Genomic DNA, 15,768 nt, shown 5'->3' on the forward strand with positions numbered 1-15,768 from the left:
CAAAGTGCTCAGAAGCTACCCAACCATAGACACCTACGTGAAGGACAGCTGGGTGTGTTAGAGTGGACAGAATGCAAGCTATGTTAGGGGGGTGGGGATTTGAGGATGAATCGACAAACGCTGTGGGTGTGAGCCCAGCAACATTTTCTGTCCATATCTGTCAGGCAGCCACTAGGCTACCCTTACCTAAAAGTCAAGCTAAGGACTTGAAAATAGCAAAAGTAGATAGAAACTTGACACATAATAGAACGACAGAACTGTTTGGCAATGCTGTGTTATGCCCAGGTCTGAGTAGGAACCGGTAATAGACAAACTGCCCTTCGGTTTTATGGCAGGTTACCTGTTGAACTTCAATGGCATGAAGTGTGGCTGAGGCGTGAGGCCCCTTCCCTCCTAGTCACTGTTGTCACTGGTGACAGTGTCAGCACTACTGGAATATAGTTTGGGCTTCACACTGGTTTCATTTACTAGCTCATCTTGGACTCAGATTTGTTGACAGCTCTGTAAAAACGAAACGTCTGGATGTCTGGCTTTGCTTTAATGGAGAGCAGGTGGTACTGTCTACAGACAGGAAAAGTGCTGTACTATCCCCATCTGGGGTTGAACAACTGAACAAGAGCTCTTTTTCCCAATAGGCTTATAGAGCCAAATAAAGTTGGTATTAGTGTCCCCATGATGCACCACGGAGATGCCAACTAATCTAAGTTTAAAAAAAATGTTGCACTTAAGGATTTTAATACAAGAAATTTATGAACCCAAGTTAAATCACTGCCAGCAAAACAGCGGCATGGGTAAGGTTGCTGGATTAAAAAAAAAAAAAATCAGTCTAGCATTCGTGAACTCTTCCGACAGCCTTGCTGTGTGCTGTGGCTGCTCCAGGCTATTTTCTCTAACACATGAAGTAGGCTGCACTGTTTGTGGCTGACTGACAAGAACACAGACCATGTGGGGCACTTGGACAATCTTACCTAGCAGGCTGTGTTTGTTCCTTGGGTGGGCAGAGCTTTTTCTCACTGGGAACAACGAACAGGTCATGATTAACTGCCAGGAGGCCAGCAAAGAACAGCCTCTGTGGCTGTTTACTTCCTAAAATAAGTAGCAAAAGCCAGAGGCCAGGGTTTATAGATTGGGTCAAGATGGTTCCAAACTTGCTACCTAAATTTCACTTGGGGAAAGGACAGAGGCCATCTCCAGGTGCCACAGGAGAGGGGCTGTAAAAGGAAGTGGCTGCTGCTGATCTATGGCACTGCTGGGGAAGCAAAGCTGCCTGAGAAGCAGCACCTCTTAGTCGCCAAAGACCCAAGAGATGAGGACACCCGCAATGAGGGTCTTAAACTAAATGAGGACTGGTGGTAAGCCCTGGGTTCATCTCTTGGGAGTTCTAAACCCACTGCCTCATAAAATGAGCCAATTAATAAGTTAAGGATTGGGAGACCACCCAGTTCTGCTCTTGCCTTCTCAATCACACTGAGGCAAATTTTTGGATAGGAATCAACAAGTCAGACAAAATCACTAAAGCCAACTAAATCATGGGAACCAAGTTTTGAGTGCTAAAGTTACTTTCCCTGCCAGAAGCTCAATTATTGCTGCAATACCCCAGGCAGAGGCCCAAGGCCCTGCTGTGCTGTCCCCAAACTACAGGGAGTCCCATATGAAGATTCAGGAAGGAAAGCTAGAAATCCAGTTCATCCTTTATTCTCCCCAGGAGCTCTATGCCGCCTCCCTTCGGCAGGTGGGCAGACAGAGGGCGCTGCTCTTCAGGTGGATGGAGCTGTGGACTAGTCTGACAGAGGAGCCCAGCATCAGGCAGAATGGAGTTGAGAAGCTAGGGTGCCGACAGAGCAGGGAACAAGTGGCCTCCCCCGAAGGCGTGCTTGTTCTGGGTGTTTTGAGGTACTGGGCCTGTCCACATGGCCTGCATGTCCACTGATGGCCACCCAGGCTGCTGGTAGAAGTGACGCTGTTGCTGCCCACGGTGGTGCTGGCCCTGCTTAAGTCCTTTCCTTCTGTCTGCTGTGGTTTAAGTCATGACGAAGAACAGGGAGAGGAGGGTGCTTCCCGTCTTTTGGAGGTGGGCTGTGGCTGCTTAAGTGATGAGATGGAGGAGAAGCAAGGGGAGAGAAGTGGAGAAAGGCTACCAGCCCAGAGGAGGTTTGGACGCTGTGCAACTGGGCCTGAGATCCCTCACAGACCTGTAGACAGGAGGCTGAGCAGCTCCTGCCTAGTCTCCTGAAGATGGAGAGACGAGGCAGAAGCACATGGCTTCTTGCCTAGGAGGCAGAACTCAGGCACCAAGTGAAGAGAGAGCTGCCTCCTCTACCCCCAACCCCCAGCAGTCTCCAATAGCTAGCCCGCCACAAAAACCAGTGGCCAGGCAGGCAGGCAGGCTCTATTGCTGGGATATCATGGTGAGTGCCCAGTCCAAGAAAGCCACTGTGACATCCTGCAGGCAGAGCCAGGTCCATTGGGCAGCTTTGCTGAACTGTGCCTTAATGCAGTCCCACGTCACTTCTCCTCTACGAGAAAAGTACATCATTTGAGAGGGCTGGGGATCATGCGTGAGACTATGTCAGCCTCATTCTCCAGTGACTGTGACAAAATGAATGGTTCCCAGGGACCAGAGTGAAAGTCTTACCTGCAGGCCTCGTGGCAATGCTCCTGGACTTGGGCCAGGGCTGCAAGCAGCAAGTGCCATGTGGGCAGCAGCACGCTATGGTAGAAGAGCAGCAGCAACTCCTTCGAGGAGTGGAAGAGCTGCTGTAGGGCCTCAGGGAGATGGACCTGCAGCGGGAGCATGGAGAGGGGTTGAGCTAGGATGCTGAGGGCAATGTCCCCTGTCCCAAGGATTCTTTCTGCCCATGCTGAATTGTTCCCTTCCAAGAACTCTGTCCCTGGGAGGATGGGTCCTTTTTTGACTCCTGATCTCCAGCTTACCCTCTGAAAGAAGCCAGTGAGGCTTTCAGTGAAGCAGCCAAGGTAGGAGGCACAGTGGGCAGAAAGGAAGCTGAACGTGGCATAGATGTGTGTCCAGGCCAGCTGCAAACTGGGCTGAACCGCAGCAAGCAGGTGGGAGCCACAGGCTGGCAAGGTCTCCTGCAGCCAGCTGTAAAGAAATTGGAGGGAGAGAGGTGTACTCTAAGCTTCCCCTAGCCAACATGCTCACCAAAGCACAGCCAAAAAAGGGAGGATGAGGGAGGGTTTTCTAAGTACTTCCCACTGTCCATGCCCACCCACCCTGAACACTAGACCGCCCTGCCCTCCTGGGCAGCAGCTCACTTGTAGCTCTGCAGGCTGTAGGTGTAGAGCTGGGCACACACTCGCTGGCCAAAAGGCAAGAAACCAGACGATCGAAGCAACCGGCCAGTGAGGGAGGCTGCAAAGGAAGCCTCAGTGAACTGGGGAGCAGGAGCAAGGACTTGGAAGACAGACATTCCAGGTCCTTGGGCAGGCTCAGTGAGACAGTGGGGGATTTCTCCTGTGCTCTTGGGTCTAACTAGGCAGGTCTGCAAGATGATTTGACCTGAGGGGCTGAATACCTTCTGCGGGGTCAGAACAGGAAGAATGGGACACCAGGCAGAGTCTTGGACTTAGAAGTCAGAAAGGTTCAGGTTTGACTCTCTGGCCTTTTACTAGCTGTGATCTTCCGTTTTTAAAATTACATGTACTAGTTTATTTAGTGCATGCACAAACACACGCCACAGCAAGCACACACCACAGCAAGCATACGCCACAGCAGACACGCAGAGGCCAGAGGAATTGTGTTGAGTTGGTACCCTGGGGAAGGAACTCAGGCTGCCATGTTTGCAAGCATGTTTGGCTACCTCTTTCTGGTCCTACTAGCTATAATCTTAATCTGAGGCTAAATCTTTCTTCTCCCTCAGAAGTTAAAAGGAGAAAACATGAGTTCAGGTGATATAAATTTATAACCATTTCTCTCCTGCAAAGTACTAGTGCAGTTAGTCTCTGCAGAGACTGAGGTGGAAAGTGTTTGCTCTGTACCACTGAGAACTCATCAGGACTAGGGTAGTTTGGAGATGCTACACACAGCTCTGTGTCCCCCATCATGTTCTCTTCCCAGATGACAAACCACTACTTACCCTGGAAAGAGCTGTGGGACCGAAAGTCATGACACAGGAATCCTACTGCAAAGACTAGAAGCAACAGGAGTAGCCGGGCCCAGGGTGGGCGAGGACCCCGTGCCTGTTGCAACAAGCCCTGGCAAGACAGAGAAGACAGTGGTCAGAGGGGAAGGGCTGGTCCTTGCTTCCTAGTGTAAGCTCCAAGTACAGCCTGCACATAAGCTCCAGGTGGGGGGGGGGGGGGGATCCACAGATGGGTGGGACAGAGACGTGATCCAATCCAACCCACGGTGTGTTAAGACACATGTAGGACTTCCAGTGGGTTGGAGGCTGGGCGTCACACCTTGCAGGCTGTGTCACAGGTGACAACATGCTCACTGCTGCCACCGCCCTTCTTCAGAAACTCCTGGTTGGCAAGCTTGAAGGACTGAATGGTTTCTTGCAAAGATTTCCGTGCCTACAGAATACCGAGAACCGAGTTTAGAGCCGAGCCCTGGTTAGTAAGAGAGTTCTGAGCCTCTGCCTTGTTTCAGGTTCATGTCACAGGCACAGGAAAGGGAGGACAGAAGTTAAGGGGACCAAATCAAGAACCGAGACAAGTTCCAGGCCCCCACATCCTCTCACTCTCAGCTCCTTACCTTCTTGGGAATCTGCTCCCAGGACTTGAGCAGGTGCTCCAGCAGCAGGCTGTAGAAAAGTGTGTGCCCCTTTCAGTCAGCGGCTCCCTGGGCCTGCTTGCCCTCTCTGCCTACCAATTCCTAGGTTCTTAGGGCTGAAAGACCCCCCACCCACAGTTCTTTAAAGGTCACCCCCAGCTGCAGTCTCACTCAGACTGTGAAGTGTGAGCATAGAAGGCAGTGACCAGTGTTTCTGGGGTGACACACAAGCGCAAGTCTAGAACGCACAGAAGACGAGGCTTCTCTGTGTAGATTAGAAGGTGACCCCAACCCCACTTGCCTGGACTGTGACAGGTGCTTAGGGTACAGCTGTCTCCAGACACTAGTGCTGAGGGGGTCTACAGTCAGGCACTGGGTCAGGCTGGCCAGAAGCTGCACAGGACAAAGGAGAGAGAATGCTAGGCCCTCAGGATGGTGAAAAGGAGGGTGCTGGGGCTTCTGGTAACAAGACATCTGCCACAAAGGGTGAAGAATATTGTCAAGACCCCTGAGAAGCTGCCACGGGTTAGGTGTGATTCCTGAGCTACAGCCTGAGCTGAAGAATCTTGTCTGTAAGTGACAGGGTTTCACTGAGCACCCTCCCACCTCTCCGGCCCATGGCCCTATGCTAAAGCAGGAGTGGGTGGGGCAGGCGGCTGAGGGAGCAGAACTCCAGGAACACTGTTGACTGACGGTGAGGCTGACACAGCTGTGCTCTGGGCAGGGAAAGGTGCTCACCTCTTTCTTCATGGCAGCAGGACAGCTAGGAGTGGCTCTGGACAGGAATGAGGGGAAGTAGGTGTGCAGAGAAGATTCCGGCTTGGCCCCAAACGCCAGCACCTTCAATCGGGGGAAGAGTTGGCACAGCTGCTCCTGCAGGCTAAGGGAAGAGAGCCAGGCTCAGGCTGTAAATGGAACTGCGACACGTGAGCTCACTCCTGGCCTGCACATAGAGTCACTAAGTGTCTATGAGTGATTCTGAGTCTTTGTTCATAAAAGCACCTTGCAAGGTTTGTCAAAAGCTAAAGCTTCTCTCTCTAAAAACTGCCCAATGCAACACTAATAAAATTGTCATACTCAAAGACAGATATAATTTCTGGGCTCAACAGACCCCTTGAAATCTATTGTTGAACCTTCCAGCTGTGATTCTAGGGCTTTAGTGGGGAGAGGGGATGGAAATGCACTGTGTGCTTGTGACTCGACTTTGTTCCAGAATATCTCTCCAGTAGGCATGTTCCAGAGCAGTCTTACCTGGGGCTCAGGGAGTTGTTAGGCATATAGGCAAAGTCTAGAAGTGGGAAGAAGTCCTTGGGGCCAATCATGCCAAAGCCTTTGGTGAGGTTGGGATGCATCCTAGACAAAGAAGAAGCCGGCTTGTTGGAAACCACTACGGTGCTCCAGCCATGATCTCAGCTGAGCAGTGCACAGGGAAGGGCGTAGACTCTACCCCAGCCCCGCCCGCAGTGGCTCCCTCCCTTTCCTTCCTCACCATCACACTCGGAGGTGGGAGGAGCTGGTCCTGATTTTCCTCGCATCTATGGAGACCAGGATCATGGCATCCCATTTTGCCGAAACAGCCTCTTGTGGACACCCTGGGCCTTCCCCTCGCTGTCCCCCCATTACTCACAGGAGCAGCCGGTCCAGGTATGCGATGGCAAAGGGAGACAGAGACTTGATGCCCAGCACAGGCAGCATGATCCCCAGCCACACTGTAGAATCAAGAGTCAGGAAGTCTCAGGTTCATGCACGGGGCCATCAGAGGTGACACCAACCCATCCTTCTGTTTGCTACCTTTCAGTCCCTCAGTGAGGTTGGTGAAACCCGCTTGCCCCAGGGCCCACATGATGGTCAGGCACTTTGCTGGTCGGCTCTGGTGGGACCGCAGAAGCTCTAGGAACTGAGGAGGTAAGTGGAAAGGGCAGGTTAAAGGGTAGCAAACCAGGAGCACTACAGATCCTTGTGGGGCAGGTGCCAAGGACGGTGGAGCTCTACTACAGTGTGGCACAGTGATTCAAGTGACAGCTTTCCCCATTTGTTTCAAATCGGCTGACCAATTCTATGGGAGCTATGAGGCCTCAATGGCCTAGCCACTCCATTGATAAAATGAATGTATGGGTCATCCTTATCTAATGCAGTACTCGTGGTGAGTGCTAATGTGTTATGTGCTATTCCTTTCCAAGCCCAGGAATGTAGAGTCTGTCTAGTTCCCCTAGCCCTACACCTCGTGTCCCCAGCACCATCAGGCCTCACCTTGTTCAGGTTTGAGGTGACAATCTTAGGCTTGTCTTGCAGAATGGCTTGAATACAGATGCGGTACCCATGCAGCGACTCCCCTAGAGAGACAGGTTTTCAAGTTTATTCATATGACCTGCCACATTATACTTTATTTCCAGATGTGAGTCCAATAATCCCTTTCCTTTCCCTTTCCAAAAATGTGGAGATTATGCCGGGCACTGGTGGCATATGCCTTTAACCCCAGCACTTGGGAGGCAGAGACAGGCTGATTTCTAAGTTCAAGGCCAGCCTGGTCTACAGAGTGAGTTCCAGGACAGCTAGGGTTATACAGAAAAATTCTGTCTCAAAAAAACCAAAACAAACAACAACAACAAAAATGTGGAGATTAGCACATTTGTTATTGAAAAGGAAACTGATGACCATGCTGGAAGTAAGTAAAAGGAGTGGGCTCTCAGGACGGCCATCTTCTCTCCCACAGGGCACTCTCACCTGGCGTCTTATCCAGCTCTTGCAGCATGGTGAATAGACAGTGGTCAAAAAAGAGCTCCACAGACCCTGCAGCTTTGGTCAGGAGCCCCCGGATGATCCCACGTAGTTCCCGGCTCACGAGGCTGTAGGGATAATCTGGGGCCATTGGCCTCTGTGAGTGTGAGGACCAGATGCCCTTGCATGGAGGCTGTCTCTCTCTCCCCCAAGGAGGCCCAGCCACTCACACAGCCATGTGCACAGCCACATGTCTGAGTCAGGACAGTGGAGGCACTGGACTGTTAGGAACATCAGCCCTCTGGGCAGGTTCTTGGTCTTACTGAGTGGAGGGGCAGAAGACTAACCATGTGGATACTGGCTCAGAGTGGGCTCCATCCGTGGAGTCTGCAGCTTGTAGTTGAGATAGCTGGCCAGGTCCTTCAGCCACACGGAGGGGTTCCCAGTGAACACACTCTGGCTCTTGTCCAGTTCCTTCTGCAAAGCTGCCACATCCAGCTGTCAGGGGCAGAGACTTTCATGGTGAATTGTAAGGGAAGAGAGCAGAGCAGGGGTAGGAAAGTGGCTGAAGGAGGTTCTCATATGTGGAATTCTACAATTTTGCCAGATCCAGATCCTAAGAGAGCGTGCCTGGGACAGGACCCTTGAGAATGCTGATCTCAATGCCCCACACTTGTAGGACCTGTTCGTGTTCAAGGACAAGAACAGAGGGCCAGACAGGAGACGAGAGACCACTGCTTCTGTGGGACAGAACCCAAACCAGCTTTTCTAAGGCCTCCATCTTGTTCTTGGGATTTCCATCTTCCTTCTCACCTATGTTTCTGACAAACACCCACTTTCTTTCTAATCTAAGTGCAAACATTCTTTCCTTCCACATATTCATATTGTCTAGAACTCCCGAGTGTCCCAAGTCCCCATTTTCTCTGTGCCCCAGGCCTAGGCCCACTTACAGCTTTCAGTGCGTCCTCTGGGCATCGGAATGGGCCTTGTTTCTGGTTTTGGCTAGTAACAGCTGTCACCTTCTTTGGTTGCTTCTTGTTTACTGGTTTCTTAGACTCTGCAGCAGGGGGTGGAACTTGCTCTTTATTCTGCCGCTTCACGATTTTCTCAAAGCCACGCTCATAAAGAGTGCTTGTAGTCTGGATTGGTGCTGGAATGAAGACAGGTAGAAGACGGCAGGTCACCCTCAAGACCTCAGGGCCCACGGTACAGTGGTCTCTTCTTTGTAGGGTCACCTAAGTCATTTACAGGGAGAATCTGTCCCGAGCCCCCTCTTCCTTGGAAACTGCTTAGAAGAACAGGAAAGAACCCTCCTGGTGGCCGATTTCAATCACCACAGGCAGGCCCCTGGCCCTTCCAGTTCTTTATTAGACAAGCCAAAGTACATGGGAGCCAGGCCACACTTTTTCCAGCAAGGTCTCCATCCCTAATTCTTCTTCGTTCTGAGATGAAAACTCTATCCTCAACAAGAGGCAAGCTTTCTCTCCTTCTCTGGAGACTGTGGGGACAGGTGACACTGAAATTAATTCCTGGTTGGAGGAATGGTCGGGCCATTCCTCCTAATGCTGTCCTTCTCATCCACTCCTCTCAGACCTGATGGTTATTTAAGAAGGGTTTCCAAGTAGGATCCCGGATGCCTCTGCCCCGTGGCTCAGACATCTGGCCAGCGAGGGCCGGGGGAGCCCCCAGATTGTATGCAAAGGCCTAAACAGATGGAGATCGTAATTCTAGTCTCCTCCGACTCGAAAGTCGGCTTCTGTGGGCCTCCGCTTCCCGCCCTTTGGAGTGGAGATGACCACCTCTCCTTGTGCTATCGGTCAGCGTGGCCGGGCCCCCGTGGATCGGCTCCCGGCTCCCACAGCTGTCAGCCGCGCCCCTGCCCCATAGGCCCAGGTGGGCAGCGGCAGATACTCACAGCTCAGGTCGTATTTCCACACTCCATTTGCTTCCCCGAGTGCCCGACGGTCGCCGCCGCCGCTTCGCCCACCGCTCCCTGCTCCTGGTCGCCGGCCCCTCTTCACCACCTCCCATCCCCCGCTACCCGCTGCTCTGGCCGCCATGACTTCGGGTCCGCCACCTCCCGGCTTTCCGCTCGGCACAACCACCGCGCGGTGCCACGTCTGCTGCCGCCGCTGCCGCAAGGCATCCTGGGACTCGTAGTCCGTTCTCGCCGCCAGGCCGCGCCGCGCGGAGGGCCTGGGCAGTGATGGCGGCGGTCAGTTCCCGCCCCTGCGGCGCATAAATGCCTACCCCGCACCAGCGGTGCTGGTTCTGCCCTGGCTCGCTTGGAAATAGGACTATTCCCTTTTTTCTTATCTTTACAATGCTCCTGAAAGATGAAGTGAAAACAGTTCTCACCTCGGGAGAGTTTGAGGAATAAATATGTTCTTCCTTCTTTAAAAAAAAAAAAAGTGGTAGTCTGTTAGCGATTAAATTTCTTATTTGGCGGCCAACAAACTTAGTTGCCGAGGAGTGGGACGATGCGGACTTGGAGTTAAGTAGAGCGGCGGAGAGGCTGAGAAAACTTTACTAGAGTAGCTCGATGGCAGGCTGAGAAAAGTATGGGGCAGACAGGCCTTGTTCCCTTTCCAGGCAGCGAGGAAAGGACAGGCTCTGGCTCTGCTTGTTCCAGATGTTCAGCCCCAGTCTGAAGAAATCACACAGCAAGGTCCCGACCCTAGTCGGCCTACAAAACTTGTATCATCCCAGCTAGGGAGCATGATGGATGATAAAACAGCAATGAAAATGTCACAGTTAAGTAAAGACGTTGCTTTGTGTGATTGAGTGGAACCCATGTTGCCACACTGCTGCACACACACACCTTGATTTCTTTTAGACAGGGTTTTTCTGTGTAGTGCTGGCTTCCTGGTACTCACTCTGTAGACCAGGATGGCCTTGAACCCGGAGATCTGTCTGCTTCTGCCTCTTGAGTGCTGGGATTAAAGACACGTGCCATCACTGGCAAGGAGCAGTACACTTTCTGAGTACACTCAGCTGAGGGATGCTTGAAGCTCTAGGAAGGAGGATGAGGGAAGAGGTTTCTGAAACAGGTGGCAGTTGAGATGACTCCTAGGGAGGGAGAATTTTCATTGGTTGGGTCTTATGGCTTGTGGACAGACTGCCTCGGTTATATGGCTTTGTTAATTTAGGCAAAGGTCTAGAGTAGTAGACTATATAAGAAGACCAGAAGTAACTTGACATGACTTCATACAATTGGAAAAGGATCTTGGCTGCCAAATCTGGGCTTTATTCTCTAGACCCTAGAAAACAGGGTACAGGTGACATGACCCTTAAAACACAGCACACAGGCCTGTGTGAAGGATAGGTCCCAGAGGGAGAAAGCAGGTGAAGGGTGACCAACCCTTGCAGCTCCCTGGGGTCCTCCATCCCCTTTATGCCCAGTCATAGCTGACTGTCTTGGGGAGTTCTGAGATGGAATGTCTTTGGCAAGGACGGTATCTGTGCTGATCACCAATCAGTTCCCTTTTCAGATCACTGTTTGCCTCTACTCACAGACACCAACAATGGTCCTTTTGTCCAATCCCTGCTGTCACAGGTGTCACCACAGAAGAGGGCCTATTTTGAGAAGAGAAACAAACCTGGCTTCCCCACTATAGCTCCATCTGATGGCCTCTGCTGGCATCTGAAGACATTCATATGCATGTGCACACACCCACACACAGAGACACACAGATACAAAAATAAAAAATAGACATTAAAAAAAGTCTAAATCCTAACCAAAGTTTCTACCACCTTGAACAATGGTCTAGTTCAGTGGTTCCCAATGCTGTGACCCTTTAATACATTTCTTAGGTTGCAGTGACCCCAAACATAAAATTATTTTCGTTGCTACTTCATAACTGTGATTTTGCTACTGTTATGACTTGTCATTTAAATCTCTGTATTTTCCAATGGTCTTAGGCCACCCCTGTGAAAGGCTGAGAACCCCTGGTCTAGATGATTCCAAGGGGCCCACGGCCACTTCAGCATTCTTGATCACTGCTGAGTTCCATGCCTTGGCTATCATTTCTTCTGGACAAATGCACTCCAGAAGTGTATCTGATTCCTGTCTCTGGGGTTGGTCTGGTGCTGCTATGTATACAAATGCTAAATACTGAACCCCAAGATCTGGTTGCTCTCCAGAGGAGTGCATCCTCACATACACTGGCCTTTGTTGTTTAAACCAAGCTCCCCAAATTAAAGAGGTCACCATTAGATGGGATGAACCAGGCCTAGAAGTGCACCCGAGGACAGGCTGATGAGGCAAAAAAATAAATTAAAAAAAAAAGGGGGGGAGCTGGAGAGATGGCTCAGGGTTAAGAGCACTGACTGCATTTCCAGAGGTCCTGAGTTCAATTCCCAGCAACCACATGGTGGCTCACAACCATCTGTAATGGGATCTGATGCTTAGTATGTCTGAAGATACCTACAGTTTGCTCATATAAATAATAAACAAATAAATATTAAAAAAATAAAAAAAAAAGAAAAAAGAAAAAGGCTGGATAAGGCTCAAACAGCAAGGAACATGGGAAGTGCATCTTGGAAACAGCCAGTCTAGTGTAGAAAAATAGTTGAAGGGTAATCACCCAATAGTTGCACTACATTAATAAGACTCTGGGTTGGTTATTGGGTGGCTGGCTGGGGTCACAATAACAAGTAGTTATTAAATAACCAACAACATCATCCCTCCCATTACATCTTGCTCTACAGAACAACCCACTTGGGGACTGGAGTATAAACTGAGTGCTCAGGTATTTGCTCTGGTTTTCACACATGCACACATACGCGAAAATAGTAAGAAAAAGGAAAAGAGGAAGCATGGAGACACGGCTGTTCTCTGGGCAGCAGGCCTGCTGATGGAGTTTAACAGATTACTAACAGCGCTGACAAGGGTAGAGGGTTATCATGCAGACCAGCCTGAATGAGACTGCAACAAAACATCTCTTGGCCAAGAACCGCCCCCCAATCACCCCACAGTCACTTTCTGGGCTGCCTTCCTTACAGTCGCAGCTCCAGACTTCATCCCTCCTCCTGAGGATCCCCTATTATGGTGAGAACACTTCAAATCCTACAACTGTCTTTCAGTAAGCCACCATTTGGTGCACCAGATTGCAGCAAGACAAGCCATCCTTTATATCATCCATGACTTCAACTGGACAACGTTTGCAGGAACTGGCTCTGTTCCGGGAAGGGCAAGCACTGAGTACATATAAACACAATTTTCTCAATGTCTAGTATTTTCTGCGCCTTATGCTGCCTGAGTCTGGGGCTTTAACACTAGCTCAGGTTCACCTCCGTTCTGCCCTAGACTCTAATAAGAGCTGTATAAACCAGCTTGGTAGGGGTCTTTTAGAGAGGTGTTTTCATCATCCAATGGCCTGTAACTCATCCCTAATAAACTCTTGTTACTCACCAAGACAAACTTGAACGAGTCAGGTTTTGGACTGTTGGTACCATCCCATTTTGGGGGACACTCTTCCATCCCCCAGAAAAATCTACATAATACTGCCTCACAAACAGTTCTCAGTCTTGGGAGTTGGTCTAGGTCAGAGCCTAGTGTCAGTGGTGGCTTCTGATAATGCAAGCCTGTGCTGCATGACTGTCCTCTTAGAAAAGACAGAGGTGATATGTTCTGATTCCCTGCTGTGGGTCAGTCGAGGAAAACATGGCAAGGACTTTTACCACACAAATTTATTTAAATAAAAGTGAACATATATGCAGGCTGGTGCCCAAGGGGCAAAGGTGGGGAGGTGGGAGAATGGGAGACAGACAGACAGTGGGGGCCAGGCAGAGTCTGTGTGGTACAACTAGGCTGCAGGAAGAAGTGAATAGGGAAGCCTGGGGCAGTGCTGGGCTTCGGTGCTGGGGCAGGGGCCTTGGTGGGGGAGCCCAGTGCCTGGAGGTCATGTCTGCCCCTTGCATGCTCCCTTCTCTCTCCCTGATCCCTCGCGAAGCACTGCCTCCTCAGCTTCCCTTCCCCTTCCTCATTTCAGCCTTTCCCTCAACTACTGAGAGAGAAGTCAAAAGACAAAATAAATAAGAATTGGTGAGTCCTGCCCCAGTCTCGGCTCTAGGGAAGGGGAGCCAAGCCAGAAAGACTGCCCCAAACCCTGCTGTCAGCCCTGGAAAAGAACAGGTAAAGTGCAAGGACAATCCAGTAAGTAAAAATATACCAATGACTTTGTCAAATATACAGCTGCTGGCTGTCGGGGAGCAGGTGGCTGGCTTGTGGGTGACAGTGGCACCCTGGAAAGTGTTGGCCAACACAGCATAGAAACAACGGAAATAAATAGGAGTGGGGAGTGGACAGGGTTCTGGACGTCCCCTGGGCCAGTGCCACTTGGGGGACCCAGACAAGGCCTTGTCCTCTCATCTGCCCACCCCCCCATCCCCACTCGTCCGGCTCCCTAATGCTGTGGCACTGACACAAAGCACCCAGCTGGCTGACTGGCTGAAAGGAAAGGACTATAATGTGGGGTGGGCAGAGTGAGGGTGGGCAGGGAAGCCGCAGTCAGTCAGGGCTGGCGCCTCCCTTAGTACTCGTCCTGGTCTTCTTGTTGGTGTTCTTCAATCTCATCATCCTCAGGGGGTGCAAATCCCTCCTGGAATCGAGGAGGGGGGGGTGTTAAGCCAGCTGGCCAAGGTGAAGGATCAAGTTCACACTCAGCCTAGAAACAAGGGCTGAGTAGCCACTGGTTCAGGACGTCTAGCCTGTTCTCTAGTCTTAGCAGAGTAGTGGGAGGGAGAAGAAGGGAGGCTCACCTCTGTGGCATAGAGAATGCCAATGATGCCCGAGATGACAGGGCTGTTCTCACTCTCATGTTCCTGGCAGATCAGCTCAATGTCTCGCAATTTGCTGAAATAGAAATCTCGTTCTTTCTCCAGCCCATCTACGGTCAGCTTCAAGTCCAGCAGCTGCTCAGGCACAAAAAAATGTTGATGCCAGATGTTCCTGCCGTCCTCTTGTCCCCATGTCAACTACCCTTCCCCATGCTACTCACCTGCTGGTTGAGCTCAAGAATCTGGGCATCAGCCTCATGGCCACCGTTTCGGGCTGAGGGGGGATTCTTCCGGAGGATGCAGGGTGGAGCCACATTGCTGAGTCGTCCAGAGGTCTGCATGTTCTTGGGTCCTGTGGGGGACGTCCTCTGTGGAACTGTCCAGAGGACAAGAGTCAGATGAAGTGACACGGCATATGACAGCCTCGGGTGAGGACCATGCAACAGGCAGGCACTCTCCCACAGGAAGAGCATCTACATGGAGGCCTCCGGCCTTGGCCACACGTGACACTATAGCAACTGTACAGCCCTTTGGCAAGCCTGGGAGCATAAGTGCCACAGGAAACTAAGGGAAAGGTGCTCTCAATACTGAGACTTGAAGAAAGCTGGCCTGGGGGAGGGCTGCAGAGACTGGGATGGTGAATTTGATGAAGTGGAGGCTGGGAGGGTTCAGGGCCTTCTGAACTGACAGATGAGACCCAGGAGAGCAGTTGATGCAGTCTGTCCTAGCAGAAGCCAAAGCCACCCTCAGTGAAACTCAGCCCCACCCCACCAGCACTCTCTCAGTTTGGGCTCTGTTTCCCTCTGCTGGGCTGGACTGGTATCTTCCGCAGTGGAGGAGGGCTCAGGCTCCTCCTCTAGCAAAGCCTGCATGCTGGGGCTGCTTACTCTTTAGCGACTGCACTTCCCTAGACAGCGGCTGCTTCTAATGCAAAGCAAGCAGTTCAGTGGGGACAGGCCCAGGCAGGACAGCAGCGCAAACAGAGGAGGTGGCTCTGCTATGACGGGTCAGATGCGGGTGGGGCTGCTCCCCTCTTCCTCCCCACAACCTTGCTGTCACCACAGGCCTTACTGCTTCTGTCATTGCTGTCACCACAGGCCTTACTGCTTCTGTCATGGCTCCTAGCAACCCAGCAAGGCACTAGCTTTTGGAATAGAGGAAGGCAGGATCAAGCTCGGCAAACTCCTGCTTTTGGATATCCAGTGGGCAGATATACACAAGGGGCTTGGGCACTGGCTCCAGGCGTGCAGCCCAATGGATCTGGATAGAGGAGCCAGGCCCCATCCAGCTTGAGGCAAACAAGCTAGCTCATGTTATTCAACAGCATACTGGGTCTCAGCAAGCTGCTACCATGACTGGTGCAGGTGGCTCTCCTTTTAGAACAACTTTTGATGCCCTCTCACCCCCAAATGGGATTCCCCATCTAGGTAAGCAGCAGGTGATGTCATCTGAACTCCGTGATAACAGTCTCCTCCAGGCTGGCAGGGCTGGGCCGGTGGCCCGGGGGGCACTCCTGGCTGGATAGCCCTGCCGGC

At 51.5% G+C, this 15,768-nt stretch overlaps 2 protein-coding genes across 4 annotated transcripts in view; both read right to left on the minus strand.

Moving 5' to 3' along the window:
• Positions 1-1,679: 1,679 nt before the first annotated feature.
• Positions 1,680-9,596, minus strand: Tmem214 (transmembrane protein 214). The gene is made up of 17 exons (XM_028782929.1): positions 9,369-9,596; positions 8,404-8,603; positions 7,801-7,951; positions 7,460-7,594; positions 6,986-7,068; positions 6,527-6,632; positions 6,363-6,444; positions 5,987-6,088; positions 5,474-5,615; positions 5,037-5,128; positions 4,718-4,766; positions 4,423-4,536; positions 4,098-4,215; positions 3,277-3,373; positions 2,935-3,103; positions 2,636-2,781; positions 1,680-2,516 (listed from the first exon to the last, which is right to left on the minus strand). The coding sequence occupies exons 1-17, from the start codon at positions 9,511-9,513 to the stop codon at positions 2,390-2,392; spliced, it is 2,058 nt and encodes a 685-aa protein (XP_028638762.1). The 5' UTR covers positions 9,514-9,596; the 3' UTR covers positions 1,680-2,389.
• Positions 9,597-13,126: 3,530 nt separating this feature from the next.
• Mapre3 (microtubule associated protein RP/EB family member 3) overlaps positions 13,127-15,768 on the minus strand; it is a 50,081-nt gene continuing 47,439 nt past the window's right edge. For all 3 annotated transcript variants that reach the window (XM_028782926.1, XM_028782928.1, XM_028782927.1), the window contains exons 5-7: positions 14,455-14,609; positions 14,216-14,368; positions 13,127-14,055 (exon numbers count right to left, since the gene is read on the minus strand). In XM_028782926.1, coding sequence (XP_028638759.1) covers positions 13,987-14,055; positions 14,216-14,368; positions 14,455-14,609 — 377 coding nt within the window. In that variant the 3' untranslated portion in view covers positions 13,127-13,986. The remainder of the gene's footprint in view (positions 14,056-14,215; positions 14,369-14,454; positions 14,610-15,768) is intronic.

Source organism: Grammomys surdaster, unplaced genomic scaffold (assembly GCF_004785775.1).
Source record: "Grammomys surdaster isolate TR1022 unplaced genomic scaffold, NIH_TR_1.0 946, whole genome shotgun sequence".
NCBI classification, from domain to species: Eukaryota; Metazoa; Chordata; class Mammalia; order Rodentia; family Muridae; genus Grammomys; species Grammomys surdaster.

Coding starts and splice junctions, on each gene's coding strand:
- Tmem214 (XM_028782929.1), bottom strand. CDS start 9,513: ATGGCGGCCAGAGCAGCGGGTAGCGGGGGATGGGAGGTGGTGAAGAGG. Junction 6,445..6,526: donor CCTCACTGAGGGACTGAAAG/GTAGCAAACAGA, acceptor TTGATTCTACAG/TGTGGCTGGGGATCATGCTG. Junction 3,104..3,276: donor TACAGCCTGCAGAGCTACAA/GTGAGCTGCTGC, acceptor ATTTCTTTACAG/CTGGCTGCAGGAGACCTTGC.